We start from the raw sequence: 26715 nt of genomic DNA on the forward strand, positions 1-26715 counted from the left end.
CCAAACAAAATCTGCTTTGATCTTAGTGCTGTCTCAGTTGCACTTTATGTTTCTTTACAGTGGTTCGAGTGCTGGGAGGAAGGGGAGTTGAGGGTGGAACAACAATTGAAAATTCAGGTCGCTCTCTGTCCTGGAGGAAAAAAAGTCATGTGTTGGCATGTTGGGGCTGCTTGTATCTTCCTAAAGCCAAAAAATGTCTGCAGTCCCAGCCATGTGCACTGGGCACCTCCCCAGCAGGGCAGAGCCATGGGGAGGTGGAGACTGGCCCCATAAGTGGCATTGCTGGGACACAGGTTGGTGGCCCCCAGGCATTCACTGCTGCTGTCTGTTTGGATGTGCCTGGCACAGACCAAAGGCAATATCCTTTGCTGGCCTTGGTGGTATCACAATAACAGCCCCTTTTATTTTATGTTTTCAGTTGTAAGACTCAGTAAGTATTACAAAAACAGGACAGTTTTCCTGTAGTTATGTCTGAAATACTGATCTTGCCTTCCAGTATGAAATTATCCTTCTCCCTGGTGCCTGTTTTCATGACTCTATTTGCAGCCACATTGTGTTATGCATTTGGCATCTGGGCTATCAACCTCTAGCAAAGGAGACTCTGCTGCCAGCTGTCTCTTTCTGCAGACAAGACTGAGCTGTGTGAAATTACCGTGTATTTCAGGCCAATCTGGCCTTGAATCCCCTTTGTCCATGCCACTCTTAAAGAATGGATTGACCATGAGCTATCTTATTTGTCTAGAAAATGTAATTTGTTTGGTCATGAACCAAGACAAACAAACATCTCTAAAGCCCCGTCCCTCATTTAGCAGCAGCAGAGTATTTTTGTTTTCTCTACTATCCAGCATACTTAACACTCTGGTACATTTTCATTATATATAAAATATGTATATGTTCCTCAAATATGAGGTTGCAGTCAGAGATCTGTTATTTACAACAGAAGATTTTAAGGGTGTTGGGACATGTCCCCACAGCCAGTCAGTCCCAGCACTGACATCCTGGCTCTATGAATTCCAGCACAGAATGTGAACACATCCTAGAAACAGATGGAAAGTCAGGCAGCATGCGCAGGAACTAGCCCTCTCTTTGTTCTGATATATCTGATCTTGCTGAATATTAACACCATCTGATGGGAGCAAACTGCTGCTCTGACCTACTTGTCTATCCTGGCCCTTTTCTATCCTTGTCCAACTTTGCCAGCTTCTGTAAGTGCCTTGCTGTTCCTGGTAGACATCAAGCTGATTTGCATGATAGGTCAAACCCTTGCCAGAAGTGCTTCTTGAGAGTTCAGTACTACCAGGACAATGGTGTTTCTCAAAGTGCCTTTATTCATGCAATAATTCAACATTGCTTATACCTGTGAACATGAATTGTAGGTTGTTGGGTTTGGTAAAATACTCCATTTACCATGCTAAGGCAGATGGTTTACTGAGAGAAGTGCCTAAGAGAGCCCATAATCCCAAAAGGTAATTTAATACAAATAAGAGTACACTGATATTTGCCAAAGTGAGATAACAGACTAAATGAGGAGACTAAATTTTTCTGGTAACTCATCCTAGCACTGGCTTCTTCAGAAGCAAGGAACAGAATACTGTAGCTAATCTGGAGCTGGTCCACTGTGTGAAATGCTGGCTGTGTATTACAGATTGCATTGCGTGACTTCAGAGCTGTAATTCCTAATTTATCGTGCACCTACATGTGTAATAGACACCTCTGTGGGGCTTAACTGAAGCTGTTGCCTACCGAATGGCTGCTGGGTAGCCACCCTTAGTCTTCATCAAACAATGGACACAGCTGTAGGACCAGGGAGTGCTGGCAGAGTGACTGGGGGAGGTAGTAAAATCATTGCTGATTAGATGTATCATGTCCTGGTGGAAAGCAGCAGCGTGCATCCTAGACTGAGAAGAAGATGAGCATAACTGGATGATGAGAGGCTGGGAAGGCTTTTCATGCTTAGCAGGGCTGGGATGGAACAAGTTGATGTCTGGGCTGGGGGTAAAGAGCACTTTGGTCCAATACCTTAAGCCCTGGTGGAAACTGTGTGAAGGATTAGAGGGAGGAGGTATGGTGGGACTGGACTCTCAGCTCAGGTTTGTGGTGGACGCTTTGAGAGTCATCTCTAATTTCTGGCCTAAATTCCCTTACAACATTGTTGGGGATTAGGTTTGTTCCTTTTTTTTTTTTTTTTTTCCCTATAGAATTTTTCCCCATAAGTTGCTAAGAGACTAAGTACTGATAAGAGGGTGCTTGACCCACACAAAAGACGTGGCCAAAAGTCAGAAGGGGGAAGATCACACGAGTTTTGGGGCAGGAAAAGGCCAGGGCTGGGGGAGCTGGGGGCTCTTCTTGCTCTGGGCATTGGAGGGGACGGCCAGGCTGCTGCTTGCTGCGGGAGGAGTCCGCTGTCAACAGAAAGTCCGGTCCTGGGAATTCTACCATCATCTGCCCGTGTGCCCAGGAATTCTGAGCCCCTTCGCCCGCCCTGCTGGAGCCGGCCATCGCGGCTTCTCCATCACTGCTCTTTGTGCTCCGCTGTAGCCCCGCACCCCCCTGCCTGCCGGGACACCCCCCTGCCTGCCGGGACACCCCCCTGCCTTCCGGGACACCCCTCTGCCTGCCGGGACACCCCTCTGCCTGCCGGGACACCCCTCTGCCTGCCGGGACACCCCCTGCCTGCCGGGACACCCCCCTGCCTGCCGGGACACCCCTCTGCCTGCCGGGACACCCCTCTGCCTGCCGGGACACCCCCCTGCCTGCCGGGACACCCCTCTGCCTGCCGGGACACCCCTCTGCCTGCCGGGACACCCCCCTGCCTGCCGGGACACCCCCTGCCTGCCGGGACACCCCCCTGCCTGCCGGGACACCCCCCTGCCTGCCGGGACACCCCTCTGCCTGCCGGGACACCCCCCTGCCTGCCGGGACATCCTGCTGCTCCAGCCACCAGCCCGGGAGCTTCCACCGCTCCAGCTTGGTGCTCTCGGGGTCCCAAGAGATCAGACTGCACCGGGCTTGTGAAACAAAGCCCCTCGAGGTTCCTGGTTCTGTTTATTATTAATGCTGTAGTTGTTGTTGTTTGTTTGCCTTGCTATATTTACTAGTAAAGAACTGTTATTCCTTCCCCAATACCTCTGCCTGAAAAGCTCCTTTAATTTTCTAAATTATAATAATTCGGAGGGAGGGGATTGGAATTCCCCATTCCCAGAGAGGCCCCGCCCCTCCCTAGCAGATATCTGTCTTCCAAACCAAGACAAGCATGAAGCGCAGTTCCTCAAGCTTATGTGCTATGAGGAGAGAGGTAGATAATGGGCCAGGCTTCCTTCACAGCTGCTGAAAACTCTTCCTGGACATGCATAGCTGGGAAGCATATGGCCAAACTCCCCAGAAATTTGTACTGCTCTCCTGGCTTTAACAAAAGTGCTAAAGCAGCAGTTACTTTTACTTTGTTTTTAGCTGTGTGACTGGAGCTGTCTGGCTGTCCTTAAAACATATTGTTTATACTTAAAATTAGCCATTTGTGTAAATTAAGCTCATTAGTAAATCAAATTTCTTGACAATTGCAGATGAAATTAGATTGAGAATCATTGAACTAAATTGAAAAGTGTGGCTTCAGCTACAAGAAAGAGGGAATCAGGAGGAAAAAGGGAATGCTTCCAGAAGTTGCATAAGGGCCATTCAGAAAATTGGACTGCTAGGCTAAGGCATTGTTCATTTCTGTATAATTTCACTCCGCAGAGTTTCTTATTTTGTTGGTCAAACCCGAACACAGACCTGAACACAGACTGTGCCTAATATACAGCAACAGGAGCCAATTTCCAGACTGAAATAAAGCTGGAAGAAGTGGGGAGACCAGTTGACTTTTGTTCAAAGCCTACCCAGATGAGATAGAGTCCTGCTGTACATGATACCAGGTAGAAGGGCTCCTCAACTAAGTTGTTGGCTGTAGGAGCAGGAGCAGGCAGGTCTGTTCACTCCCTTCCCAGGTTCAGGGAGTTCTAAATTCTCTCAGGAGCCACTGGTGTTACCAATTACCATGGCAGAGAGGCTGGTTTGTGTTTTGAAGTGCAACCTTCTGAATAAGAAAGCCGGGAGGACTTGCTATCCATGCAGTCCATACTGCTTTTGCTGGTTGTTGCAGACCCATAACTTTCAGTTCCCCTCTCTCTCTGTTCTCTCAGTCCCTGAGCTACCTTGTCTCTCCCTTGTCTACTTGGATACTCACTGATGGGAGAATGCTGGCAGCATGCTCCAGACTGCACTTTTGTTAACATGGGTGAGATCTAAACCCAAGGAGCTATGGCTGCTTTCCTGTCCTACTTTGAGACTTCTTGCAGGAGCGACAGCTGAAAGGCCAGGTCACTATCAGCCGGTTTAGGGAGGTGGCTTGGTCATCTCTGCAGTAGCAGGAGCCACCTAATGCTGACTTAGGTTTGGGTTAATTAAGAATGTGTGTGGTACATCCAGGCAGCATGGGAATGGGGGAGAGGTTTAGGAAGTGGAGAACAGTTTTCGTAGAAGTCATGGGCCATTTTGTTGTCTGCCTGGGATGACTACAGCCTGTACACTTCCAGCTGAAGATATCCAGATCTCCACAAGAGTGGAGCCCTAAGCTCAGTTGCAGCTGCAGCTCCATCACCTCTTGAGAGAGTGCTGCAGCCCTGTCATCACAAGGGAAGCCATCAGGGAGCTTCATTTTACAATAAACTGTCACTGGATTTGCCACATATATGCTTCAGGGCTCAGACATCCCATGCCCAGCTCATCAGCTGTTTTGCACCTTCCATTGTTTAAAATTAAATATAACATTTAATCCTTTTAATTTTTCTACTCTTTAGTGGCATAGCTTCATCACGAGTGGGGCAGAATACTGTCCTACACAAATGAGGTGCCTGCTTTGTCAAGTGTTCCTCCAGGCAGTGGGAGATGGTAGGCTGAATCTTTCCAGGCTGAGTAAGGAATTGAGCCCACATCTTGCCTTTGAGGCACTTGAGTAGAAACCAAAGCTGCTGGTAGATCTTACAGGGATGTCATGGACCTTATGCTGATGGAGCAGACAAAGGCAGCAGAGTTCAATGTATATCCAAAGTGGACAGAACCATACCCACTCTTCTGATAACCTTAGTGTTTCCTCTAGTTGTCTACACACCTCACTGCCATATACATATGGAGGCTCTCAATTCTCCCTGTAAATATATTTCCCACAGGGTAACAGATTTCAAGTCAGTGACCAAGTGGCTTAAACTATGTCACCACAATGCCTCCTATTTAGGTGTCCAAATCCTCTGTTGGATCTTGTACATGAATTCTCTGAATATGGAGTCTGCCCTTCTGCACTTTCAGCAAATTTGTGTGAGAACCACGTTCAAGAGAACACAAGAAGTTCAGTCAAACCCAGATGAAGAATGGTCAAAGTTTTCTTTCACTCTCATTAGAAAATTCTACTATGGCTGTTTCTTTACTGTCCAGATTTTCCCATAAGTCCTGCATCTCAAATGTTTGTGGAGCAGAAGCAGAAGTAACACTTTCTCTATCACTGAATGTCCTTGGCTGTGAAGTTGTCCCAGAATCTGTTGAAGGTGGTGCAGCATCAGCATTTGATGCTGTACTGGGACTATGGAAGCTTGGTAAACTCCATCGCTGAAGGTTTCTCTCATGATCTGTTATGAGACCAGCTATGTTACTAACCTGGGGCTCATGTTTGGGCTCTCCTATCATACTAGGAAGTGACTGATGCACCTCTGAACTTGAGAGGTATGGAGTCATTTCTGGGGGGAAAAAGTGTTGGTTCAGAAGAGCCATATTTGCCTCAGCTAGGATCCTTTGGAGCTTCTCTTCTGGCACGCTTGCAGAGCGCTCTGTTGGCAGGTCTGGTTTGTCCAGCACATCAGGTTCAATCTCTTGGGCTTCAGAAATGATGACCTCAGGAACTGGCCTGGTTGTCTCAGATGAGGTGTCACTGTCACCAAACTCCTTGGTCACCTCATTCCTTGAGGTTTCTGTTATGGGTCCTAGCTCTCGGCTGCCATGAAGCCTGTTACTTCTGGTAACTCCTTCGTATTTCTTCTTGAAGCTTGAGGTAGAGTGCCTCCCTCTTGTGTGCATTTCCTGTAGCCGTCTGATGTGCCCCTTTTCATCTGCTGGGAAAAACACTGAGTTCTCACTCGTCTGCCGACTGTAGCGCTGGTGAGTTGGGTATGAAGGACCCTCATGGACGCTGAGAAACCTCTTGACTCGTCTCAAAACTGAATACTGTCTCTGGCGTTTCTCCTCTTCCCAAGGCCACTCTTCCCCATAAAGAAATTCGGTATCAGCCAGCCTGCCAAATAAAGCCAGATGTCACTTCAATGGAGGAAGCATTGGATCTCTATGCACATTTATCCCCCTGTCTCAGACATAAGACCCAAGACCAAGGCCCTAGTGTGTCCCTAAAGAGAAAGAAGTAAAGGGTGAGGGTGCCAGGAAAGTGTGTCTGTGCCTTTGAATCAGCCAGATCATACAGAGAATTTTCCACATCCAGACGTCTCTTCTCCGAAGGACCGGGTTGAGAGGGCATCCAACCAGGCATCTGGCACCATTTCATATTTGAGCTGCTGCCTTCTGAGGCAGCTCCACATGGTTAGGCTTGTGCTCAGGGGGAGGGAAAGGGGAGAAAGGAACCCTATTCAGCACTGTGGTTACTTTTTCAGGTGAATCCTTCAGGCAAAAATAGCAGCAGTGAAAAAGCAACTGCTGGAAATAGAGGACAACAATTTTAAAAAAATGTTGAAATTACTCAGATGGCCAAATCCCACTTACTTCTGGGGCATGACAGTGTGTCTGAAGGTCTCACCTGTACCTGGTACTCTTCTCCTGCACAGCCTTGGTGCTTCATGAGAAAAACTATTGCTGCATATGCTAGTGGATTCCATACATGTCACAGACTCAGTGCAGTCTGGACAAGAAAAACTGGCCCATTTACCTGTCCTAAGGACAAGAATGTCAAAGGGGCTTGGGCCAAATCTGAGGCAAGGAGCACAAGCAGGGAACACTAACCTGGAGGGACAGAGGAACTTCATCCAGCATTTGTGAAGATCATAGAATGGTTTATGTTGGAAGGGACTTTCAGAGGTGTCTAATCCAACCTCCCTGCGATGAGCAGGGCACCTTCAACTAGGTCAGGTTGCTCATTGCCCCATCCAACCTGGCCTTGAATGTTGATAGGACTGGACATCTACCACCTCTTTGGGCAACCTCTTCCAGATGTAAGCTTGAGGTGACTGGAGAAAACTTTGGATTTGGGATCAAGTTTTATATATTTGCTTTGGGCTTGGAAGACTTTTTAGAGCTTGTTTTTGAAGTTTGTGTAGTAACTATCATTATTTTTAGAGATATGAGCAGAGAAGCTGTTCAGATGAGAAGATAATTAATAAAAAGTCAACACATCAGAGCTGTTTGCATTCCACAGGAGCTATCAGGGAGCTACTTTTCATTCACTCCTTCCTTAATTTTTTGTGTGAAGTACTTCTTATTAAAAAATTGTTTGCAGGCTTAATGATGTTTCTTCTTTGCCACCTTTTCCCCCTAGAAATTACCTTAAAATAAACTATATTCTATGAATTTTTCTTCTTTGCTTTTTAAACTTTCTTCTTTACTTTTTTATTTTTGCCATTGTATAGCTTTTTCCAGAAGGAAATAACTTCTGAAAAGGCAGTGTGTGATAAAAGGAACTCATATAAATCATTGTCCTTTGTAGTAGAATGCATGCAAAAATGAAAAAATAAGAGGAACAAAAATGAGAAATCCACAATTTTGAGGTCAAATGAAGCAAAAAAGTTGAAGACATTTTTATTTTGATAAAGGTGGAAAATGATGGGAAAATTGCAACTATCTTGAGATGGTTTCTAAAGTTAAAAATCGGCTTCTGTTAAGTTTTAAAAAAGGTTTTCAGATGAGAACATCTACTTGCCTGGTATTTTTTCAGGCATTAGGGTATTTACATTTATTGGCCTGTCTATATTACAGCATGTCACAAGTATTTAAACTAACAGCTTCTAAGCTAACTGGCCTGTCACTGATTTCTCATATAGATCCTGACAACAGGGGGCAATCCCATCCCCTCTGTTCTTCACAACCATTGTTCTTTGTTGATCTCTGCAAATAAATCCTCTTAGTACCTTCACAAAATCTGACCATTTCAACTTCCCTACCAAGATTATTTGTCAATGAAAAGTCATAACATTAAAGATGATTTCTTGTTGATCTTCACAAAAATATGGACTGATTTCAACTGTCGTCTGCTACTAAATGAACAAAGGAATAGCTGTTTTGCTAATTGGGGATGCATGAAGAAGCTGTAGCAAAGCAAGTATTATTAGGAAAAGTCAGTCACTGTCCTCAGGTATCATCTTGTGCTCAGAGACTATCAACAAATGTGTTCAGAGGCTATCAACAAACCCTCCCTGCAAACATGCTCTATTTATTGATGATACAATTTAAGATATGTGTGCACAACTTGGATGAACACGTGGACCACTGGAGACATCCTCTCACCAACACCAGCCTGTCCACTCCCTCCTAATTTCTTTTTCCATTTCCATCTTCTCTGCTTCGAGTATCGTCAGAGCCTGCATCCTGCACTGATTGCCAATCAATGCAGACTCTTGGGGTGGTGATCTTCCTGATAGCATTAAGGACCCTTTGTGCCACTCACCCCATTTCAATAGTTGATCCAAGAAATGAAGGAATACAGTAATCAGCAGCTGCTTTTGTGTAGGGTGGCCGGGCAGAGGTGTCATTCCAGTAAATATCTTTCTCCATCCTTGGCAAGTTCATGTGCATCTCATCCACCGCCAGAAGTGAAACCTTAAAATTTTTTTGCATAAATCATGTCACTTTCAACATAGTGGAGTATATTAAATAGTTTACTTTATACCCCCTGGGTAAACATTTCTTTCAGAAAACTTTTAACATAAGCTGTGTATGATGGCCTGGGCATTAGGAAGAGACTCAGTATTGTAAAACAAACCCCCTATATCTGCCTGTACTCATGAAAGCATAAATTTTATCATAACTTGAATCTTCTGTACTGCAAAAATATTTGTGCCAGATTGAAGTCCTTCCCACATGTATAATGAGTTAAATGTGATCCATCATGTGCTGTGGAAAGTCTCTGTAAAGTATTACATACGTGCTCCTTAAAATGTTTAGAGGTCAAGAATCTCTCTGATAGGTCTCATTGCCACTTTAAGACATTCCGAATCAACTATGTGAACATCCTTCTGATAAATTTTACACAACAAGCTCTAGGGCACAGGAGCATTAGTATCCCGACATGGTGCTGCTGAGCCAGAGAGCATCTTTGTCAGTGTGAAGTTCTTTCCCATTCTTGCACATACCTGCATGGCTTACTCTGATTACTTTGCTTAATTTGGTGGTTTATTTGGCCCTTGCTCCCCCTAACTCCTGGGCTCTGCTTTGCTGAAGTGGAGCCCAACAGCAGCCCAGCCAGCCCTGTGCTTGTCTCTATGCAAGGGGAGCAGCAGGTGCTGTGGGACCCTCATGTCTCCGAGCTCCTGCACAGCACAAGAGCCAGGGCTCTTTGGGAATCAGGGGTAACTGGAATAAACCTGTACCCTTGTCATCCCACAGCCCCTGTGACTGGGGACACTGGCTCCTGTGCTGACCACAGATACTGCCGTGGGTGACAGCATCCGAATATGAATCATGGTACTGGCCCTGATTGTTAATTCAGGGCTCTGCTTGGTCTCTTTACTAGTTTTGCTGCCTTTCTTTTTAAAGGAAGGTTCATATGCAAAATTTTAATCTCGAGACATTTAGATTAGCAAAATACGTTCTTATCTATGTGGGAATGACTTTTGGATTTTGCAGGACTGACCTACATTACAAGTTTTCTAAGCATAGAGTAGTCTTATAATTTAAGGTCAGCTGATTGCATGTTTAGTCAGGCATTGTAAATGCCAAATACCAAAATCAACATGAATTAGCTTGTGAAAACAAACTGTGCATCACAGCCACAGGTAATCCTTCAGGGAAAGAATATGTTTTGCTGGCCTTGTTGCCCTGATTTATTCCTCAATATAGGACATAGTGTTAGATTTAATGATGACCTATGGTAGAGTAAAGCTGGAATAAGAAATAACAACAGCAACCTGTAAATTTCTATCGATGCACCAGTTAGTTTCAAAATCATCATCATCTTCTCCAAACGGATTAATGAGTTGCTCAGCGACCTGGAAAGAAAACGAGATAGTGAAGAGAGGTTGGCATGCCATGTCAATTCTACTGCTGCAGAGAAAGTAGGATTGGATTTTTCTCTCTTTCTCTACCTGTCACTTGCAATCATAGCTTGAGCTCCTGCGTGATGGTTCTGCCAGCCTAGCGAAGGAACAGCTTGCTTTCACTATGGATTCATATCTCTGTGCCTCGCTGGTGCTGTCAGTCATCACTGTCAGTGCTGGCCTACTGGGAACTGAGACATGTCTGGGCCAAGGTAATTGTCACATCCAATAACCATTAACTTTCCTTACTGTTGTCTTTGGCTCATTTAAATGAATGGTTTATCAGCTGGAGGCCCTGGTATTGCCCTGTTGTCTGCAATAGTCCACGAGCCCATGGGGTCAGTATTCCCAAGCCTTGCAGCTGAAGTCTGCTGGAGGGAGCAGAACTCAGCTCTCCACCTCAGGCTTCTGCCCCTGCTTCTTTATCAGCATTAACCCCAATGGCAACCTTCCAAGGCTTTTGAGGGAAAGCAACCTACAAAAAAACTTGACTCAAGTGAATTCTGTGCATCATGCTAGCCCAATCCCAGAGACAGAATCTGAATTTGTTCTTTAATTCAGCCTGCTGGCTTGGGTTTCTGTACCTGAAGTGGTTGAAATTGCAGGGCAGAAGCTCATCCTGTGGAGGACACAATCAGACAGTGAGCTCAGACACATTTGTGGTGAGGTACCTTATTCTCGGAACTTGTCTGAAAAGGGAACCCTCTCTGGCTCCCCATATCCAGTGAAAAAACCCCAAGAGACTGTCCCCCACCCCCATGATCACTAAAGTACATTGTGTGGAGGGTAAGCACATGGCTGCTGATGTAGGGAAAAAAAAAAAAAAAAAAAAAAAAAAGATTAAATAGAAAAATTAAAAAAAAAAAAAAATTAGGAAATTCAGACTGCTTCTATATTTTCTAGTTTCTTGGTACACTGATGTTAAATATCCTCTCCCCTCCATTCTTTTCTCCTTCTGTTTATCTTTTTAAGCCCTGGTTTTGAAGCTGATCACATTCTTGATAATCCTTCCAAGACTTGTGATCACCAGGGCCATGCACAGGAGCAGCAGTCAAGTCCTTGGTTTAATGTGGATATGGGTAAAGCAATTGTATGATTAAACAGTCCTGTTCGTTAACCTCACTATGGACAGCTATGATCTAAATATAAATATATAAATATAGCTGTAATGTGGTTGCTCTCTGGATATTTTTCGGTAAAGCACTTGCTGACTCTCCAAGGCCACCACTTCCCAGGCCAGCATTGGCACACAACAAAAGAACTGCTGAGTAGATTAACACTACAAAAACCCCTGTAAGGTGGGAGCAATGAAAGGAGACAGGGATCACCTCTGCTCACACTCCTTCATATGGTATTAAATGGTATTAAAACACAGTCTGTGTTGTGGCTCTCCAGGGAAGACATGGACCAGCTTTGTGTAAACCAGTGGACCACCACTCAAAAACCCACCATAAAACCTAAAAAACACATGACCTTAAAAAAGTGAAGACTGGGACAGAGCAGACAGTAGTGGTGGCTTTCATTTTGGCTGACCTGGTCCTGGCAAATGAGACATTACTTTATTCTCCAGAAAGGAATGTAGTGCTGGACAACTAAACTCTGTATTTGGACAGTTAATCTGTCCCTGTAATGAAAATGGGGATTTAGAAGTGTCTCATGTAATGGGAAACTTTGGCCCTGTATTATAAGTATAACAGACCAGGCTTGAGGCCAAGGAATGAGCTCAGTTTGCACATTATTTCTGAGGAATTGCCATGTTACTGGAAGTCAGTTTTTGCTGCCTGGCAGCCAAAGTCCAACACACTCAGCAGGAAACTGGCTGTAACCCTCAAAAAAAAATATCCCACCTCAGGGCACTGAATGTTTGGATGAACCTCTAGTCTGAGGAAACACTACTGATATTAAATTAACTTTTAAAAACTTCATCTCCTTCCTTTCACTTCCTTATGCCGAAGATTTTTCAGTTACAGTGGCATCTCATACCTGCCACAGCCAGGAGTTGTCTGGGAGCTCTTAATCTGACTGGTAGAGATGCTATAAACATCCTTGGGTGCTGAAGAAGGAAAACCCATTTCCCCTCAGGAGCACCAGCAGGAGGTCAAGAGGGACAGATCACTGTTTTTAACCCTCTATATAACAGGAATACACTGCCTAGAAATAAAACCTCACTTTTTTCCAGGAGAAGTTGATACCTTCACCATACCAGCCTCCCTTCCTCTCTCTCCTGCTCCCATCCAGGCTGGTCCATATGAGGCAAAATCCTTTCCCCCCTCATTTCCTAGGACACTAGAAGAGCTTGTCCTGCACGCACTTTACTTTTCCTTACATCTGCCAGCTTGGTGTACTGCCTTCTCTACTCTGCCCTTTGGAGCTGGCTGTGGGAAGGTGTCTCTAAAACTGTCCAACTTTGTTCCATTTGTATTCCAGCAGAAAAGTTACGTCTATATATTTCCAGCCATGATTAATAAACACAAAATGAAATCTAATGCAGATGGACCCCAATGAAACTTTTTTCCAGTTAGTCTGTTGCACAGGAAAGAACCACCTTGAGATATGTGGCTTAATTACTCAACTATCAGATTGACTGTGATACGTTAGCCTAGCAGTCATCAACAGGCTGATGGGCAGCATCTAATTCCTCTATAGCTCTTCTTTTTGACAAACATTTTTATGCAGAAGAGTTCTAGCCAATGTTGTCTGTCACTCTTTCACAGCCCTGTGGAACTGGGGACCTTTAATTGCCTGCGTCTGATGAGGGTAACAGCAGATACTACCAGCTTTGATCATGAGAAGAAAGTATCAATCAGTCCCTTTCAGCTGATGCCAGGTCTGCAGCCATAGTTCCCCATTGCAGAATGCAGTGGGACAAAGGTTTTTTTAATCTCTTTTCTGTCACTTTATAGTTCAAGTCCTGAGACCCTGTGGGAGTAATACTCCCTTGGGGAGTTGTGGCTGTATTGGCGCTATTAAAATGGGCTCCTTCAGATTCATGACCCTTTCTTACCATATGGTCTGTCAGGTGGAATTAAAAATGTATTGTATGATAAGTTCTATATGACCACGGAACACTTCAGGCTGAATTCTCCTCTGGTGGAACTTTAGTATTCATTGGTTATTTTACAGGTGTGTCACAGATCTGACACCTTGACCAGCCTCTCAGGGGGGTCCCCCATCGCCTGCCCAGAAAGCCAGTTTACCTTGAGCCATCCTGCGTAGAAGAAGAACTGCAGCAGTGTGAAGATAGGAATGTAAATATCCAAGTCATGTCCCTGGTACCCTTGGTCAGTATCCAAAAATTGACGCCCTATCAGGCAGGCAAAGAAAAAGGTATAGACTGCGAGAGTAACAACCTGCAAAGAACAGAACTTCATTGAAATAATGAATTAATACAATCTTATGCATAAGGCAACCTAGACCCAAAGGCCTTTTTATACCTTTTGCAATATAATTTGTAAGTCTGTAGGAAGTATTTCAAATACAGAGGCCACAGGAATAATTATGGCCAGGAAGAACACTCAGGAAACGGAAAAACATTTCAGTGCTTCCCCCCCCCTCCCCTTCCAAATTATGCAAGATTTTCAAAACAGCTCTGCATTAAATATATCTTTAATAGTTAGCCAGGCCTCCATGATCCTGCGTGAGCGAACCAGTGCTCAATATCTCAGACACTCTGGTCAGGACTATGAATGTTTTATACTATGAATGTTTGGTACCAACTCCCCTTTTATGGAAATTATGCTTTGAATTTTCAACAGGATAATAGCTGAGTACCTGAGTATAGACCAGTGGAATTCCAACCCAGTCATAACCAAACAAAAGACTACACCAAGACCGGTACTTATTCATCTCCTAAAAGGGGAGAAAAAAACAAACAAACAACCAGCAAGAAACCACAACAAAATAAAATTGCATGGGATACAAATCTGAATTTGTAGTTTACTTTTGCACATCTAAAAGGACAGGGAGAAAAGAAAGTATAGGATATATAAATTGATACTATAACTGTATCCAGCACCCCATTTGAATGTTGACATGGTTTATGAAGCTGGAGTGCCTAGTATACTTTGTATTTCTTCACAATTCATCTTCTGTTTCTATCTTACTCACAGTCTAGTGATACATGAAAGAAAATATAATATATCGTAAAAAGTATATTTTACCACTTAATGAAATATTCAGGGATATTATCTTCTCTGAAGTTGATAATAAAATCTTCAAAACACCAAATTATTCTCATTTCTCATATTTTTAGCAATGGAACAAGTATGAATTTAGAGTGAAGTTACAATAATTTTTTACTCATCAATTTTTTGCTTCTTTCAATACCTTCTTAGTCATACTAAAAAGAATCTCAGTGAACACTGCTCTGTGTGTGTGTTTAAGTGTACATTGCTACACAAAGGGTAGTGGGATAAATCCTGAGTAAGGTCATTTAGATAACACAGGAGATCTGTGCATACTAAATAAAACAAATTATGTAAGTGAAAAGCAATTTCAGATTAGTTTTTTGTAGATTTCTTTTTTCTACTTACATTCATCAGTGTCTGCAGATCCACACTGTCTCGAATTCTTCCCTCTTTTCGTGCCTTTGATGCCAAATTTCCGAACCAGACAAATGGGACCCAGTATTTCAGGTGGGGAGACTTAAGGTCATCAAAAAGTTTTCTTTCATATTTTGTCATGAAACCTGTTCACCAAAAAACCAAAACAACCTTCATCTATTCTGTGCTTTCAGTATTACTGATACTAGAAGTCTGGAATATATTTCTATCTGTTTATGTAATATTTGCATAGAACTTTGCTAAACACAACTCCTAATTCTAACTAGTAACCTCCTCTTTAAAACAAACAAAAAAATATATTCCAGGACAGACCTTGCTTGAAAGAACTTCTTTTTGCCTTAAATACCTAAGCTAAATTCCTCTTTACCAATACAGGCAAAAAAATTGCTATTACTGTGTTCTCCTATCTAACTGCTGACATATGGTAAATACATAGAGTAATACGAATTGTGCAAATTACTCTCTAGTTTCATATTCTGCTTTCAGAAAAATAAGGTACTGTATAGATCAGTCGAGAAACATTTTTCACCCGTGATGGCTTTCAGAAGCATTTTGACATATATTATAAGGGCAGTTATATGACCAGATTGTGATAAATTTTTGTTTGTATCTGCAAAGCAGTGAGCAAGCAACAGAGGATACAACTGCATACAAGAAACAGAGCCCAACAGAGTGTGTGCCTTCTGCCAGTGAAATACTTCCCTGACAGATGGTTTGATGTTTTCATTGGGGCTATGAAGGCATGCAAAGAGGTGAAGAGGGAATCGTGCACAGAAATCCCGCTGCTAAGGGACGCTGGGCCCGGTGACATGCCGTGGGGCTGCAGGCTGAAGCTGTTCTCTGCCTGGCAATTTGCCTTGCTGGGGTGCTGGGAAGGTGTTAAGTTTCCTGAAGAGTTCTCCTGCCTAGTGAAGCCCTGCTTCCCCCTGCTGCAAACAGGTCCAAGGTCACATAACTGGGGAGCCAGGGCTGCACGTGACAAATCCTGCACCAGAGCCTGTCTCTGCCTGGGACTGGCAAGGGAGCGGCTAGCTTCTGGAGCAACAGCTCTACCCCTTGGGGAAGAAAGCTCTGCTCTGCTGTCCTTCACCCAGGCTTTGGCAAAAACAACCTCATAAAATTCACATTTTCCTTTGTCCAAACCTTGGATTTTCTGGTATTGGAGCAACTGTCATGTTTGGAGGATCTTAGTTTTTGCTCATGTCTGTAACATCTGTCAGGGTGGGTTATAAAGCGTCTTTTGTTGTATTGACATTAGCTCTGAAATAAGGCAGTTAGTAACATGATAGCCCCAAAATAGGGGCCTCAGCCAACCAATTACAAGTTTGAATGCTGAAAATACAGTAAGGGAATTGACAGTAGACTCCAACTAGCAATTAAGAATATGTCCATTATGGTTAACACTGCCAAAGATACATGACACAGCAAACAAATAAATATAAAGAAAATCAGTTTTGTTGCATAGAAATGTGAGTTAAATTAAAGGAGATCCGCTAATCACTGCAATCTTAAATATTCTGTTGTTAAGGAAAGTGTCTGTATTGTACAGTTGGAACAAGCCTACATAAGGAGGTATGAAATACTGCAACTACTGAGAAGGAAGGCAAAGACAGGACAGAAAAACACCGTGGAAGAGGAAATATTCAGCAGCAAGAGACAGTACAAAGAATTTCAGAACAGAATAAGATAAAGCTTTTAAAAGTTCCCTGGGCATTTTGCAGCCACTTCTCATAATCAACCTCACAGAAATAATCAGGCAACCAGACAAATTAACCTGCTAGTCATGACTCCTGACTCCTAAAAGACAGTCTTTCTGGCTGCCTTTAGTTTTTGTCCTTTTTTCTTTTCCTGTCCTGTAATAAGCAGGCTGCCAGCCTGCTTATTACAGGACAGGAAAAGATACTTCTGTCAGGTTGAAACAGACAAACAGAAAAACAAAAAATTGAGTGTGGAGTAAACACTGGATGCAAGTCACTTGGAGGCTCTGGAAAGACATTGGCTGAAGGGGTTGCAAAGATCAGGAAGGATCAGTTCGGTTTTCCACTGAAACCAGGCGCCTTTTGTTCAGAGAGCTCAACAAAGTCTGGGGGTTCTTTAATTATAAAGTTAAAATTGGCATTGAAGTGTTTGTGTCAATATTGATTAAATATTCTCTTTGATGAGTATCAATAATGTCTAGTATTCTTATTGCAGAAAATACTAATTCTGGATTGCTCTTACTGCTGGCAATACAAACAACATACAGTTCAGAATATCTCCCTGTTATTGCAGTGGTAAAGGAACACTTTATATTCCATCAAATATAGGGGAGGATATCAAAATTCAGTTATTAAAATTACATGGTTTCTAAATATGGTAATGTTATTTTTATTTAGGAATATTCAAAGAATTAACCAAGAAACTCTCTAAACAAGAATACTGATTTTGACAAGCACTGAAAGACTGGAGCAGCTCCAGGAAATGGGAAATATTTGTCAAATATTTTGCTAAGGTCTTGAAAAGGATGACCTAAGGAATGACAGGGCACTGAATCCATGTGAAAGCATCGGAAAAATGACATGGAGTGCAATCAGTAAATAATCAAAGGACACTAATGTCAACAGCCAAAGAGATCTTACAGGAAAATGATTGATGAGAACACAATCTTGGCTGGGAAAAAAATCACTCATGCTCTTCCTTAAGTGATTCAAAGAGTATTCAGTTCTCCTGACAATACTCAATGGTTTGAGACAAGATTGGTTTGAGTTATTTACATTACATATTTTTAGTATTAGTGGTTAGAGAAGAAGGAACATGATCAAGTAGATAAAAGTTTCATTTTCTGCTTCTGTGTCATTCACAGAAAGGGTTAATTCACGTTCTTCCTTCCAGTAGAGGATTTGGGACTGCAGTTTTCAGCCATCCATAGGTATTCATGTTGCTGAGCTCACACCTCATGTTTCTCTTCAGTGTTTCCCATCAGCTCTTTTGGGGGTCTCTCTGCTCAGCTGCTCACTCATTACTCTGCTTTTTAACAGTCGTGTTCTTGAACATCCAACTTCCCTCTTGCACCTTGCCGCCAACAGGATTGCTGTGCTCAGGATGGCTGCTAGGTATTTGACACAGCATGTGTGTCCCAGCAGTCAGCATCATAAAGAAGTGAATCTACATGGATCTACTGTCTACAGTTCCATAAAGAGCGTTAGAACATGAGAAAGAGTCAGAAGGAAGGTCCAGCACTCAAGACTGTATCCTACAGGGAGAAACTACATTTGGTGAAGATCCTGAGTTTCATTCAAGCCTTTATGCAGTCTGTTAACAGGTAACTATTGAGGGAAAAGGTATGTTTTCTTCTAATTCAAGATAGAAGAACACAAACCTATTACAAAATTCAGTGAATAGAAGATAACACTGTGCAGGTTCAGACTGAGAATAATATTGTCACACTTCAACAACAAGTTTAATGTTGTGAATGTCTGTTCACCTAGGATGCGGTGTAGTCTCAAGTATATTCATCTGAATTTTAAATCTGGGCTGATTATATTCCTAGAAGGTATTACAACTCAGTCAGAAATTGCAGCATATTAAAGGATGTTGCTAGCAAGCTCTTGTGCCTTGTGTTATGGGTGAGTCAGACTAGATTATTGTAGCACCGTTCTCAATTTTAAAATCTATGAATTTAAGCAGCTCATTTGCTGAGAAAATAAGTGTGTAGCAATAGTTATGTCATGGCAGTTCTCAGTTTGACAGCAAAATGCGAAATTATCATAAGATGTTTCATTGATGACTATGCTGTAAGTATCAGATTTGTGCTGTACACATTCGTATTAAATGCCTCCCTCCCATGCAGTCTGATATGCATTGCCACAGGGAGCTAGGGAGGGGATGATTACAGAGTATTGTCTAAGTCACTGAATATTAATAGGAGAAAAATCTACCCTGAAATGCTAGGTACTGCATCAATAAAAATTCTGCAGGACAATATGCATTAAAACCTACAAAATAAGTACTGAAATCCAGAGCTGACTACGCTATCTGCACTTATATGCACAGTTTATTGTAGAAGATTTTTCACTGTTAAAAAAGCCAACAAAACTTGCTTTCCAGTCTACAATTTTGGTACAATGCTGTGACATTCTGTCTCTTTGGAACAGATTGTCTTTAGCAATAGGGAGGCAGAGCTAGATTAGCTGCCTGGAAATGTTGTAATTTTCCAGTGCGTAGTAGAAGCAGATTGCTGGGGAGAGTGACAGAAGCTTCCTTGACCTCTCACAGGCTCAGGTAAACAGTTTTGTTTCACAGCACAAGGAAGAGAACTTTAAAATTCAATGAATCCAACATAAAGGTTTGGGGTTTTTTTTCAGTGTTTGGTGCATTCTGCCTGGCTATATATATATATATATATATATATATATATATATATAAAAAAATATCCAAAGCTTCTCACACATATTTGAAATGTGTGTGTGTATATACACACTGCATATTTTAACTTGCTACAACTTTGCTTACTAATCTCTGCCAAAGGAATAATTTTAAGAAATTCAAGACATTCAGTAGAAAGCATGACTTCTGTTTGGAACAGATCCCCATAGCTTTGCATCGCTGTTCTACCTCTGACACTGACCATGCCTGTCAGAAGGCACGGTGCCACACCTTGCCTTTAAATACTGAGCAGTCAGTCCTTGATAGACAAAGTGTTACATGACTGTAGTCTCTTAACCATCATTACACTCACTGTGGTATTGAAAGAAACAGAAAACTTAGTATATTTATCCTTGAAAAACTAAGTTTAAGCTAAGTTTTTTGATATAAAGAGAAAACCCTTGGGGCGGAGGGTTTTTTCCAGTAAATCACAACACTTGAAATATGCAATCTATTTAAAATGCAGTCTACTTAAATAAAAATCGAGATAAAGCTGTACTTGTGAAGTGCCTGAAGAGACCAGTTTCTGATACACCAGATCAACTTACATCCCACACATTGAGGCCCTACCATATAACAGGTCACCATTCCTACTGCCTCATATTATATCACACCTTTAGGGTTTTTTGTGCTTTACCAACTGTTGTACCTGCTCCATACGCCTGAATATTTGGGACAGGCCTATTGCCTCCATGGGGTCTGAAAGCAGATTCACATAGGAGTGTCAAACTTGTTTGTTTTCTACAGTGTTGCTAAAGACTTTGAGAACATTAAAGATGCACTCTTAAGGTTATGTCATTTAAGTCACTAACAAAAAGGTGACTGCTTTGATGTGGGTTCATATGAGGCACACATGGGGCCACAGGAAAGAAAAAATGAGGCCGGCTCCTTCCCTCCCTGAGCCCCCATCTGTGAGGGAAAGGAAAGCAATTTTGGGGAGGCAAAGCGCAGTACCTGCTCCTACCACATGGTCCATGGTGGGGAACCTTTTGTACACAGCTGTGCTGACAGAGCGAAAGATCAGCAGAGATGTTAAATTCACGTAACGCATGAGAGTCCTCCTTAACAAGCGCCCATACTCATCCCTGCCCTGGACACAGCTGGAGATGAGCAACATCAGACGATCTGGCCATGGCAAGTTCACAAACTGGTTCCACCAGCGATTCACCACCAAAGTAACATAGAAACCTGAGAGTTAGAGGGAAAAAAAAGTCCAAGTCCTATCAGGATTTCAGTTACTTTAATTTTAGTTTGCAGAGTGTTGGTCATATAACTAAGCTGCTACATTTCCCAGAATAAATGCAATTAGCCATGTCAAAACCCAGGATGCAATAAATACAAATTATATAGTGGACATTGTTATATAACAGTACATTCCAGCTGAATATCTCATACCCACAAATTTTCAAATTTCCTCATCTGTAGTAAAACTTTGGGTGGATTTAGTTCATTGGAAGATCAGGTACAAGTATCAGTGCTAGCGGGTATGATCTAGATCTAGATACATGTATCTAGACCTAGATATATGGAAACCTTTCTTGTTGGTATATTAAGAACATGAGCATAAATGTTGATGTGACAAAAGCAACTTGAACTTGATGAGACCTGTTGGAAGCAGATGATTTATTGTGAACCTCTAACCTCCCACATGCCCCTCAGCTCTGAAATGCTGCCATGCACCAACATTCACGAAATGCCTGAACAGAGACAGAGTTGGAGAATAGTTTCACATTTAACCAGTACTTACCAAGCACAAAAGTTACTGGGATTTGTTCAGCATATCTGTCACAGTAAATTGATAATTTTTCAAAGAACCGTTTTTGGCTACCTGTAAGAAAAAATCTGTAGCAAAAATAAAATGTATCTATCCTTCCACAATATTCTGGCACTAGTTACTAAGTGCAAACATGTATAAATAATCAGATATGTGCACTGGGGAACAATCTTGGCTAATGCCTTCAAGCAAATTCTTAAAGGTAAAGGTTATTAAAGAAGCTGGAGGAAACAACAGAATTATTCCCCGGTCTTTGTAGTTTTCTCAGGACTAATTTGACTGGCACTACTAATTGGATCAATATGTCTGAAGAATCAGTTTGCTGTCCCACACAGACCAAAGATGACAGCAAGCTCTAAGTCTTCAAGTAGAGCTTACTCTCCTTTTTCAGACTGTTACTTAATGGAAATGCTTAGGTCTGCCTGAATTAGAAAAGATTACCAATGGAATTCCTGTGATTTCAAAATGTTACATTGCTGGAATGGGTATTTTATTCTTGCTCCTATGAAATATTTCTTTTCGACAAGATTAAAATACAACTGTATTTATTTTGCAATCAGGAAAATATTCACCAAATGATAGCAAATGGACCATGGGTGTATCTTCTGCCCACAGGAAAAGATACCTGATGAAATACAACAAGCTTCAGTTTATTTTTTTATTTTTATAGGTGAGCATTGCAGTTATTCTTTGATTTCTTATAAAAGGAACATATAACAAATATTTGGTGGGTTTTGCAAATTTTTTTTTTTGCAATTTACACAATTGTGCAAAAAAACTGGAGCACATATAGAAAGCTTTCTGTGGTGTATTTGCCATGGTCTTCAATTGCCTGACATTTCAATAATTTAAATAGCTGTGAGACTTTGGTGTTCCTTTACATATTAATGCTATAATTTTATTTCTTTGCTTACAGGTATAGATTACTGAACAAAAACCAGCAATTAATCAGAGAAAAACTGAAGGTCATTTTCTCCTTGCTTCCAATAAAAAGCAGAGATCTAATTAGAGATCACGGTAAGAACTGAACCATAATTTTGAAAATTGTATGTAATGTACTTCATCAATTAAAAGTTCCACTGTATTAATTGATGCATTGCATTTGTCATACAGTGTTTAATTCACACCTTGGTGGAAAAAGCAATTCTTCTTCTAATGTGTTCCTCCCAGGTGCTGGGTGACACACACATAAAAACCATGTCTGGTTATTACGCAGTTTTCCTTGGTCCTTTGCAAGCTTAAAAATCAAGTTTGCCTGCCTTCCTAGCTTAAAGCAGAACTTCGCTTTTCCTGCCTATTTAAGTTCACTCTAAAATTATTACCTCTCAGTTGTTAAATTCCCACCAAGCAACCTAAAACAGTTTTGAAGGGAGAACAAAATGAGCTAAAGCAGGGAGGCAGGCTCACTACTGACAGTTCAAAGTCAGAATGAAAAAAACTGTATAACCTAGGCTAGCCCTGAGTTTTTATTTAGTCTGACTTCAGTGGGATGGTTGCTCAATGCTAGGCTAAAAGTACAATCAGCTGAATATGACAAACAGTATTGACACTCTACATACTTCCTCTAGAACCTTACAGTAAAGATGGAAAGGTAAGCACATTTGAAAACGTCCAAGGAAAAGACAATAAATAAATAGTAACCTCCCCCCATCATTCATCAGCCTAACACTAGGAAGTCTGAAACTTCGGTATACCATTAAATGAGATGTGAATTGGAAAGAGTGTACCTGTATAATACACTTATCGCTGTGTAAAGAGTAGCAAAAACAATAAATTCTCTGTACAGCAATTTGTAGATGCTGCCTTTCCACCTGAGGAGTAATCTGTGAAATCCAAAGAAAGTGGCATTTGCTACTTTGCTGGAATAAGTGACTGTCATCGTCGTGGTAGGCTGGGCCTAGAAACAGTAGAAGAGAAGCAGGACACCAACAACATTTTAGACAGTGCATCCTAACCTGAATGTACCCTTGTATAGATAGACACATGGACATACATGTACATTTTAATATATAATAGTATGTGTAGATAAATACATGGTGTTTGAATTCATATATATATGCAAAGAGAGCAAAAAATAAAAATCTTGCAGTTACAAGCCCTGTTGAGACTGTATTTGTTGAGGCTGTATTTGGGCTTTACGTCAAAGACCACCCAAACCCAGCAGTTAGCACTGAATGTGCCCACCTTTCTGGGTGGCACCTCTGAAGTCTCTGCTTATTCTCAGTTTGCTCCACTCTAGTGTGAGCAAAGAATAGGAAGCAAATCTGCTTGACATTTTTTTCAAAACTTTTCAGCTTTTTGGTAAGAGAAGTAAAGCTAAATTCCACAAATGCATGTACATCCTTAGCCAGTATTTTTAGCTGGCTGTGGTAATTATAATCATTGAAAAACCAAATGAGATTTGGAGACTGCCTCTTTCATTAACAGTTACAACAGCAGCTGAAATCAGCTGGATAATGCTGTTATATCTCTCCTTGGTTAGACATACTTGTCAATACTTTAGCATTGCATGGCTATGCAAAACAAGCCATAGGACTGCCCAGGTAGGTAGTGTGAGACACAGTGTAATTAAAGTACAACCAAAAATACACAGGTAAATACTTTGTGCTGGGTTTGGTACTTACTTACCCAGTGCAGGGAGATGCTACAGGAACTTTCATATGCTTACAAAACAAATCCAGGTTCCAAATGTGAATGAAAAGAGTTTTATACAGCATGCAAGGAACAGAGTAATTAGGAGAAGCACAAAAATCTCAAGAAAGTTACTGTGTATCACAAATATGATTCTTGCCTATATTTTTGTGATGCCACTGTAGCAAATCTATTGGGGGATAGGAGAGAAAAATCTGGACTCGTAGTTAATGGATGACAAGTATTTTGTGCAACTTGGCTGTGTCTGTGATGCAGAGGATAAAGTAAGACATTAAATTTACCTGTAAATGTGCCATTTTTTATTTTAGTCCCCAAAGGAATCAGCAGGGAAAAGACACCACAAGCCTTGTATTGCTTACAGGCTGTCCCTTTTCCTCTGTAGAATGACTGCTCGATGTTTGCCAGCATGAGCCTGAAGACTTTTTTTTTAAGAAGCATGGGTTTTGGTCTTTAGAATCCAAATGTTAGATTTTCTTTTCCTGAGCCTTGGCACAGACCTTTAAACTTTTTGCTGTCATTGTTGTACTCCAAGAAGTTCAATGCAAGAGCCAACTTGTCTGACTGGCAAGCATGGAAATGCAGTCCTGTCTGCTAAAAATCTTGTGGTCAGGATGTAATGCTTAAGAAAATGAAGGCACAGATGTCCATTCTCCACCAAAAGTGGAGATTTATAAACAATGAAAGAAATCTATGTCTGGACTACAGGGGAGGAATGGGGTAAGAAAATATGCTTAAAAATATACAGTGTCTCCTGGAATTGCTGTAGGAGCCTTCAGATCTTGCCCATTGATGCCGTGGAGTATGTGTTTAAGCAATATCACCAACAAGTGTGTCTCTATCTCCCCATTAATGTCCACTTTGTAATGGAAATCTCCAGTGGGAATGACTGAATGTACGGACTTAGATCTAGGAAAGATGTCTGATAATGGGAGGGCTTATAGCCTGGCAAGAACCCAGACCATCAGCACAACACAGGGCCACAATGAGAGGATGAAGTTAGACAAATGCAGGATTAAATGAAACATAAATTGCTAACTGTGGGAGCAGCCAAATATCAGAAAAGGGGACTGGATAGTCACCCTTTGTTTAGGATTTTTAAGCTGAGGGTAAATCGTAGGACAGAAGATGACCTTCAGGGAGAATTCACATGACTGACATAGGCAGGGGCTGAGGGGTTCTGCTGGTCTCCCCTGGTACCTGGGCATCTGTTAAACTTCCTGTGAGGTCTCTTCTGATGTGGGCCACAGAGGAAAAACGATTGCTTGCAGCACCTTTGTAGCATCTGCAGCTCTGCTGGAAGGCAGCCATTAGTGTCAAAAACATGACTCTTAGTTTCTGCATAGGAGGTTCAGGGAGGATTGGTTCATCCCAGCTATCAGAAGTGGAAAGTGCCAGAAACTGGTCGGTAGCTAAGCTGGACGAAGTGGGTCTACCTTCTCTACAGACCTGATGCAAATCCTGTCTTGCAAGGCCTAGTGGATGGGCTTTGGCCGCAAATGCAAGGCTGTAGTGATAATAGGAATCAGGATTAAGACAATTTTCCCATGCAATAGATGGGGAGAAAAGTTTTATCCATGAAATGCAATTTGTCTTCTTGGTTCTAGCAACTATATTTCACTTAATCACACTCCAGCCATCTCTCAGCACCTTACTCAATGCCCTTGACTCCAAATAGAAACTCTTGGAAGACACTGGATGCATCTGTTTTGTCTTTCTGCCTCTGAAACAGGGCAAAGAAAATTGTGACTGTTACAGCAATTTTAGGCTTTGGTGCCTTGGTTTCCTTGTGTTTCCTTGCCTGTGGTACACTCTGTTTTATCTTCTGGCTAAGCAAATACTTTCCTTAACTTCAGGATAATATAATTCAATGTATTAAAATATATGTTAGGTCAGGTTAGGCAATTACCCAACAGTTTAGACTATACAAATCTATGAAAGGCAGCTATGTGTTTGTCTGGTTAGATTTCTCAGCACAGCAAACACAAATTTAAATCTACATTTGTGGTTTTTGTCTCTGAGAACAGCTACAACCATTTAGGTATGGCTTCCCCTTGCAACAGGAGATTTTGGTGTAAAGCCTTGCGCTGACTCTGGCTCTTGCACAGTGGTCCCAAGCCCTTGGTTCACAGGCAGAATGTTGGCAGAGAGTCCTTCCTACATTACTTATGGCCACAGGAAATTAAAAAGCTATAACTGAGATGAACAGGAAGAGCAAAGCATAACGATGCCCCCCAGCACATTCTTTCTTGAGCACTCTTTTGGCCAGGGCTGAAGAAGGACAGAGTACATTAGATCAGATACCACAGGCACCAGTGTCATGAAAAACATTCCTAATTATCATGTTACCCTTAAATTCATCAGCAGATATAGGGCTAGGCTTTTTGCTGGTATGGATTTGTGAGTTTTGAGGACATAACACAAGTTTATGCCCATTTGATGCCTGTAGAGACCTTGCCTTATACGTGTGATGCTGCTTTTTCTTTTCTCTGTGTTTATTTCCTTCTGAAACATTCTCAAGCACAGACTGAAATGTGAGTTATATATTACTCCACTTTTGCTAGGATCAGAAGAAGACTTTAGGCATAAACAGCTAAAAATACAAGTGTGCCCTCTCCATTAATATTGAACCCAATTGTAAATGAGATTTTTTGCCTGGCTGAGAATTTCAGGATGCATTAGGATTCAGAGAGAAACCACAGTACAAAATAAGAGCCATCAATTTTTCTAACTGAACAAGAAAGTGTCGTTACAGAATGTATAAATAAATAGTAAATAAGTAGTCTATGCAGACCTACCCCTTGTCATTGTTCACCTTATTTTTTAGATTAGAGCATGAAAGAGAAAGTGAGTGAGAGAGATTTGAGTTAAGCCAACTATAAAAACATATTAAGCTTATGCTGGATCCACTGACCTGCTATTTTGATTCAGCAATCCAAGCCTGAAGGCAAATCCTGGACCCTTCCTCTTTCTTAGACGTCCTAAACCAAGTCCCCTTCAGATCTGCAATAATCACCTTGCTCTTCCCTTAACCTGAAGCAAGGGGTTGCTG

The 26715-nt window shown here is 41.8% G+C and overlaps 1 protein-coding gene across 2 annotated transcripts; it reads right to left on the reverse strand.

The window, feature by feature from the left end:
- Positions 1-5393: 5393 nt before the first annotated feature.
- On the reverse strand, positions 5394-26715 carry BEST3 (bestrophin 3). Of its 2 annotated transcripts, XM_040062713.2 has the most exons (10): positions 26578-26715; positions 22742-22911; positions 20988-21082; positions 20195-20428; positions 14807-14961; positions 14046-14123; positions 13472-13624; positions 10146-10226; positions 8687-8838; positions 5394-6313 (listed from the first exon to the last, which is right to left on the reverse strand). In XM_040062713.2, exons 2-10 carry the CDS (start codon positions 22891-22893, stop codon positions 5404-5406), a joined length of 2010 nt encoding a protein of 669 aa, XP_039918647.1. In that variant the 5' UTR covers positions 22894-22911; positions 26578-26715; the 3' UTR covers positions 5394-5403. The 2 variants fall into 2 exon arrangements, with proteins under 2 accessions (XP_039918647.1, XP_039918648.1); XM_040062714.2 differs by lacking the exon at positions 22742-22911.

The sequence above is a fragment of the Hirundo rustica genome, chromosome 4 (genome assembly GCF_015227805.2).
Source record: "Hirundo rustica isolate bHirRus1 chromosome 4, bHirRus1.pri.v3, whole genome shotgun sequence".
NCBI lineage: Eukaryota > Metazoa > Chordata > Aves > Passeriformes > Hirundinidae > Hirundo > Hirundo rustica.